Raw genomic sequence first — 6,926 nt, 5'->3', positions numbered from 1 at the left:
TTTTACTAATATTCTGTCAAAATTTTATCAACACACTCTAATTGGCGTCGCAGTGGTAAATTTTTTAAATTATTTCTATTTCCGCAATAATATGAATTTTTAAGGGTGTTTCGAGGGCAGGCAATGGATGGCAACTGCATGGGTATGTTTTACATGCTTTTACTAATATTCTGTCAAAATTTTATCAACACACTCTAATTGGGGTGGTAGTGGTAAATTTTTTAAATTACTTCTATTTCCGCAATAATATGAATTTTTAAGGGTGTTTCGAGGGCAGGCAATGGATGGCAACTGCATGGGGATGTTTTACAGCATTTTACTAATATTCTGTCAAAATTTTATCAACACACTCTAATTGGGGTGGCAGTGGTAAATTTTTTAAGTTACTTCTATTTCCGCTATAATATGAATTTTTAAGGGTGTTTCGAGGGCAGCCAATGGATGGCAACTGCATGGGGATGTTTTACATGCTTTTACTAATATTCTGACAAAATTTTATCAACACACTCTAATTGGGGTGGCAGTGGTAAATTTTTTGAATTACTTATATTTCCGCAATAAAATAAATTTTTAAGGGTGTTCCGAGGGCAGGCAATGGATGACAACTACATGGGGATGTTTTACATCATTTTACTAATATTCTGTCAAAATTTTATCAACACACTCTAATTGGGGTGGCAGTGGTANGAAGAAGTTTATTTATGACTTTTGAATTAAACATTTATAAACTGCGTTATTATTACCAGAACGTTTTGGCATCGCATCCTCTCATTCCTTATCACTGTCTAATAACTCACACGAAATCTGGAATCGATAAGTTGAATAGTTTACAAGTTATGGCCTTATAAACAAATTAACTAATTATTAGTCTGGACGATCCCGAGGATCTTCCACAATCGCACTGTTTTTTTTCACAATACATTGAAATCTATGATTTTTTTTTAATTTCAAAGCAACCTGATCTTTTTTTATTTTTTAGCCTTAGTTGCAAAATGAAATATACGACGCACGAACTGTCAAAGTTGACGGCCTATTGTTAAACAAAGTAGGTTGGTAGCAGAAAAAAAATACTGTCATAACCGGCAACCCGAGTACTTTCCCAGATAAAAATATTTTATTTGTGGAAATATGTTAAGTGCATAAGAAATACTGTGAAAAGTCAGTGGGTCGCTTGATTTTCGGCGAGCCGTGGCGCGGCGGAAGGGTGGGAGAAACGAATGACAGCGAGTCTGAAGAAAATAACGATAATATTCATAGTCCTGCCGTTAAATAAGCCAAATTCGCTTGAAAATTATATATTTGACAGACTGTAACTCCGTTGTTTTTCAACGAATCTTGACGATTTTTTTTTAACTTATGTTCTTTTCATAATCTTTCCGAATATGTAATAATATATAACTATATCACGCTCGTGCGTCGTATATTTCATTTTGCAACTAAGGCTAAAAAATAAAAAAATTTCCAGGTGCAAATTTGAAATTTAAAAAAAAAGATAGATTTCAACGTATTATTATGAAATCTACACTTAAAAAAATCAGTGCGATTGTGGAAGATCCTCGGGATCGTCCAGACTCATAATTAATTAATTTGTTTATAAGGCCATAACTTGTAAACTATTCAACTTACCGATTCCAGATTTCGTGTGAGTTATTAGACAATGATAAGGAATGAAAGGATGCGATGCCAAAACGTTCTGGTAATAATAACGCAGTTTATAAATGTTTAATTCAAAAGTCATAAATAAACTTCTTCTGTTTATAATTTTTGATCTAATCAATATTTTTTGACGCTCGAGAGCTAGTTTTGTAGGTTTTTTGAAGACGAAAAAAAAGTACTTTACTGTTTTCTCGTGAAAATGAAGGGAAAAACGTGAATTTACGTAAAAATTATACAATTAGCCACCCTGTAAACAATCTTTCTCCCATTTTTATGAATGTGGAAACTAATATGTTATTGTACATAATATTTAGCTTGCCGAAACAAAAAGTAGTGAATTGGTCATTTCTCAGCTTTTTTTCCTGGCCTATAATCAGTATTCACCTGCTTATACAGCATTTAGCGGTGTTTCTACGTGCATATTTAAAAAACACCGACACTGTATAACGACCAAAACACATAAAAGACCCAACACTTTTGTTATTTCAGATATTAGTTTGAATCGAACGGAATGGAGTACATATCCTGCTTAATAATTTTGTCAGCAATATATGTTCTGTATTGCTGTAAAACTTACATCAGAACGGTGTGTCTGTCGTTGAGTTTACCTGGACCTACAGCTTTACCAGTTTTAGGAAATGTTCTTATATTAAACAACACAAAAAGTAAGTACCTATTTTGAGTTTGTAATTGTAATGATTAATGAAACCCTCTATTGAATTATTTTATTTCCGGTAGTAGAACAAAACAAAAATATTTAAAGCTTATCATAAAATCACGAAGTATGAAGGAATTTTGTAACTATGGTGCATCATGTTTCCCTTTTCATGAAACCACCCTTATGTCTCTCTTATTTAAAATTTTATCACATTTTAGCATGAAATAAATACCTACAAAATGATTATTTTGATATAACTAAATTTGATTTTAGCCATAAGTGGATTTTTTAAATAATACATTAGCAATTTTGTTTCTCAAAGTTAGTATCCTACTTTATCCATCTCCAGAAACCTATTTCTAAATTTGAACAGGTTTTCAGTTTCTTTTACAGTTTACTTAAAAACTATTAGACTATACAAGGTCTATACAATTTTGCTTTTTGTTTTCCATGAAGTTATTCAATTCCAATTTAACTTTTTTTATTTGGTTGATACAAGTTTCGCGTAGGTACTACTTGATGTTCACAATTGGAAATATTTACAATAAAAATACACCATAAAAGAACAAACAAAATATATAGCATTAAATAACTAAAAAATTCTCTTCACTTCAATGAACCAGTGACGGCTCGTGACATTGTGGATAGGTGAGGCCCATGTGTTTTTTACTAGGTGGGCAGGAAACACGCAGTGGGCAAAAATTTTATAATTTTCAAGGTCAAACGACTAAAGGAATCTGAAAATTTTTAGTTGCATTTACAATATTGTAGAAAGACTGATGTTCAGTCAGATTTTATAAAAAATAATACTCAACTATTTGGATATTTTATTAATCCCCTCGCAAATAATAGAAGTAAATAAAATTAAGTAATAGAAAAAAAAATCGGTTATATATTTACCTAATAATTAACAAAATTGTTTCTACTTGGTTTATGAATATTAAAAAGAATAAAAAACAAATTTTCATAAGGTAGCCAGCTAACTTATATTTACATACAAAATACGCCGCCAGCTTTTCGTTTGCCTCCACTTTTAACAAAATATTTTAAAAACATACTGAATGTTTTTATAAAACACGTTTATTCGTTTGTCTTAAATTTGCAAATTTACTTATAATGTCTTCATAAAATTGAGGATCGGCACCAAGACTTTGCCATAGTTTATCCATAGTGCCATAGATTATCAATCTGTCGTTTTTTTACGATTTTGATGTAAAATTCAGATAAAACCACTAAAAATAGTACATTTGTGTCTCTTGAATCTTTTTTAGTTTCTCGGTTCGTTTTTATTTTATTTATTCTTTTCTGCAAAAAAATGACTTGCTCGCTGGGTACGCCCCTGAAAATTCTGGATCAAATCTAATCGGGCCGGTTGATTATGATAATTTTCTTAATAAATCGTAAAAATTTAATTCAAATCAGCTAAGGCGTTTTTTTAAAACTCGATTTAAAAAAATTACCACCCTGTATCTCGGAAACGAAGCACTTGCGGACCAATGTTCATATGAACTTTTTTATATATTTTGTTGAGCGGAATCTCCCCTAGGCTTTTGACATTTCAACTCTGAAACACTCGGTATATTAACCACATACTTTCTGAAAAAAATTGTTACGAATTGAAAATTTGATAGAAACTGTACTCTTCAACAAATACAGGATGTATTTAATGTCCATGTCGTAAATTAAGGGGATGATTCCTTGTCTGGTTTTAGGCCTAAAAGCTTTAATAAACAAAGGACCTAAAATCAATTATTACTGAAGTTGTTTAACGTAGATTGACAAACCCTGGGAAAATGATGCAACTGATTAAAAGGAATAATTATATTCGTCAAACAACTTCAGAGATAATTAAAAAAAAATATGATATTTTGATGACCCAAGGAATCAGTCCTATAATTTATGACATGTTCAAAAAATACACCCAGTACATAAAAAATTTGAAAATCCTTGTTTATTTCACTTAGAAATACCTAATTATTTGGTCTAATTTTAGTTACCTAATTAAAAATCAAGGTTGTTGTGTAATTATTACTTTTACTATAATATATTATTAACGTTATAGTTGTTACGGTATGGGTTGGAACCGCATAAAAACCACCAAACTAATTATAGCAATTACATAAAAATTATTTATGACCTAGTGGACCAATACAGGTTTGCTTTGACGACCAGCGTTCCGCCGTCGATTCTATCAGGCGGACTGGTCTACCAATACAGGACTCGCCCAGTGGCTATTCGAGTATAAATTACGAGACACATCATGGCTAAAGTATAGAAAGAAATTTCAAGAGAAAGCAGACGGTCCTGTGCTTTAAGATTCACAGGTTTCAATTGATATCGTAACAACTATACCAGATGAACCAACAATTTCTTATTATTACTTTATATTTAGGAAGATTAGGACACTCTGCATAGAAATTAGTTAATGTCCTCGTTTCACCTATATTAATAGAAATACCAAATATCCACTTTGTATTCTGCTCAAATTTGTGTAAAATTGACAAATACGTTACCTTCGAATTTGCATTGAATTGCACTGGCTGACTCAGGGTAATTCCTCCCTGTCGACCGATTTACTAATTTTTGTTTTGTTTTGGTAAAAAATTTGAATAATATATATATGATGCAAAAGAATATAGACAATATATTATATCAAAGGATTCGAGACATCTAAAAACTTTATTTATTGTAGTCTAAATTATAATACATAATAGGTATCCATAGAATTTATTTGTTTAACTTGCCATATTACTTGCAACTCTAGACATGTCAGTTACACTCACAATATCTAACTATTTGTATTTTTAGATAAAATTTCATTATAAGTAAGTAGGTGTTTGAAGATATAAATTTTAGGAACTGTAATTTTTAAAATGGCTGAAACCTTTTAGAATTGGAAGAAGTGGGAACCAAGGCTTACCAACTTTATGGTCCATTTTTCAGAAGTTGGGTATCAGTCATCCCGTTTTTCTTTATTTACGAACCAAGGCATTTGAAAATAATACTAGCTGGGAAGAATTCACAAAAAAATGTTTTGTACAAGCTTTTACATAATTTTGTTGGAAGAGGACTAATAACCAACAATGGTAATTTAGTTTATCTTTCTTTTATGGCGTAACTGGGCAAATTTTAATTTCAGGAGAGAAATGGAAAACGCATCGGAAATTAATTCAGCCTTATTTTCATATTAATATTTTGGAAAATTATATAAATACATTCTCGGAGAGCACGAAGGAACTTTTAAGTAATCTAGAGGAGGACAAGGATATTAAGATTACACCTGTTATAAACAAATGCATTTTAAGCATACTTCACAGTGAGTAAAAGATTTAATATTTCAGTAAAAGTCCACGTGACTCTTGGGTAATTTAAATTTTATAAATTCCATGGTTTTTTTAGAAAATGTCTAGAGAACTATCAAAAATTGGTTGGTACACTTTATTCTCGTCTTAGCAAATCGAGTCGAATAATGTTTCCTCTTGTGTAGATAAATTTTTAAAATGTTTTTAGAAACAATTAGAAATCATTTTAAATCTTTTTTATTTTTATATTTGTTCTATCACTTCCATAAAAAATGTAAGTATTAAAATTTTTTATCTGTGTTAAATTATGTTTATATTACTCTATAACGAAACAAGTAAACAGTAAACTTGTTCATAAAAATTTATTGTGTTGAGAAATAAATAACAGAATTGAACCTCATGTTTGGTACCTTCTTAATAATTGCTGACAGCATTAGAAGCAGTATTAAATGTCTAAAGTTAGCTACAACAAATTGTTATATACAGGCTGTTACAAATTCGCTTCTCATACTACAGGGATCTCGGAAACGGTAAGAACTACAAAGTAGCTTAAATGGGGACAAAGTTGCGTAATCAGGGGACCAACATGATGCCTCTAAAAAATCAAGGGTAACATGATTAGTTTTTGAAATATTTGAAAAAAAAAACGAAATTTTGGAAATCTGTTTTTGTTTCGTTTCAACCTTGTTTGAGGTGATATTGAAAAAAGAAGAACACTTCCTCATGGCAACTTTTTGCCCTGTATCGAATGGCATAATCAATTTTTATATGTAACGTTTCGTCTCTCCAGGACCATCAACTTATTTTTTTTAAATACGGCTCTGGAATTTTTATTACATTTTTTGCAAGGCTTCATAACCCCCAATACCGTACTGCCTCAGTTCAAACCAGATTCGAACGTTTTGTCTCGAAGAATTCATCCTCAGTGTATTCTTGCGGACGTTTGAGTGAAGCTATCCACAACTTTTCATCCACAGGTGCCGACGTAGAGGCAGTTTAATGAGAATAGATATTAAGTACACTCCACTATCGCCTTCACGCTGTTATCTTCCATCCACAACTCGTACGTGGACTTCATATGTTGCATATGTAATTTCATGTATCTTTTACACCCCAATTAGAAATTTAAAATTTTAACAGAATGCTAGCCCAACTAAGTAAAACACCCCCATATTGTAGTCATCCAATGCCTGCCCTCAAAACACCTTTAAAAATTCATATTATTGCGGAAATAGAAGAAATTTAAAAAATTTACCACTGCCACCCCAATTAGAGTGTGTTGATAAAATTTTGACAGAATATTAGTAAAA

At 31.2% G+C, this 6,926-nt stretch overlaps 1 protein-coding gene across 1 annotated transcript in view; it reads left to right on the top strand.

Annotated features, from left to right (window-relative positions):
• The first annotated feature begins 2,137 nt into the window (after nt 1–2,137).
• LOC111691278 (probable cytochrome P450 4aa1) overlaps nt 2,138–6,926 on the top strand; it is a 25,543-nt gene continuing 20,754 nt past the window's right edge. Inside the window, exons 1-3 of the mRNA XM_023454868.1 lie at nt 2,138–2,321; nt 5,206–5,400; nt 5,454–5,630. Of these exons, the coding sequence (XP_023310636.1) occupies nt 2,168–2,321; nt 5,206–5,400; nt 5,454–5,630 (526 nt within the window). The 5' untranslated portion in view covers nt 2,138–2,167. The remainder of the gene's footprint in view (nt 2,322–5,205; nt 5,401–5,453; nt 5,631–6,926) is intronic.

Source organism: Anoplophora glabripennis, unplaced genomic scaffold, assembly GCF_000390285.2.
Source record: "Anoplophora glabripennis isolate ALB-LARVAE unplaced genomic scaffold, Agla_2.0 scaffold423, whole genome shotgun sequence".
NCBI lineage: Eukaryota > Metazoa > Arthropoda > Insecta > Coleoptera > Cerambycidae > Anoplophora > Anoplophora glabripennis.
Note: the sequence above shows the minus strand (reverse complement) of the source record. Positions and strands in the feature narration are given on the sequence as shown.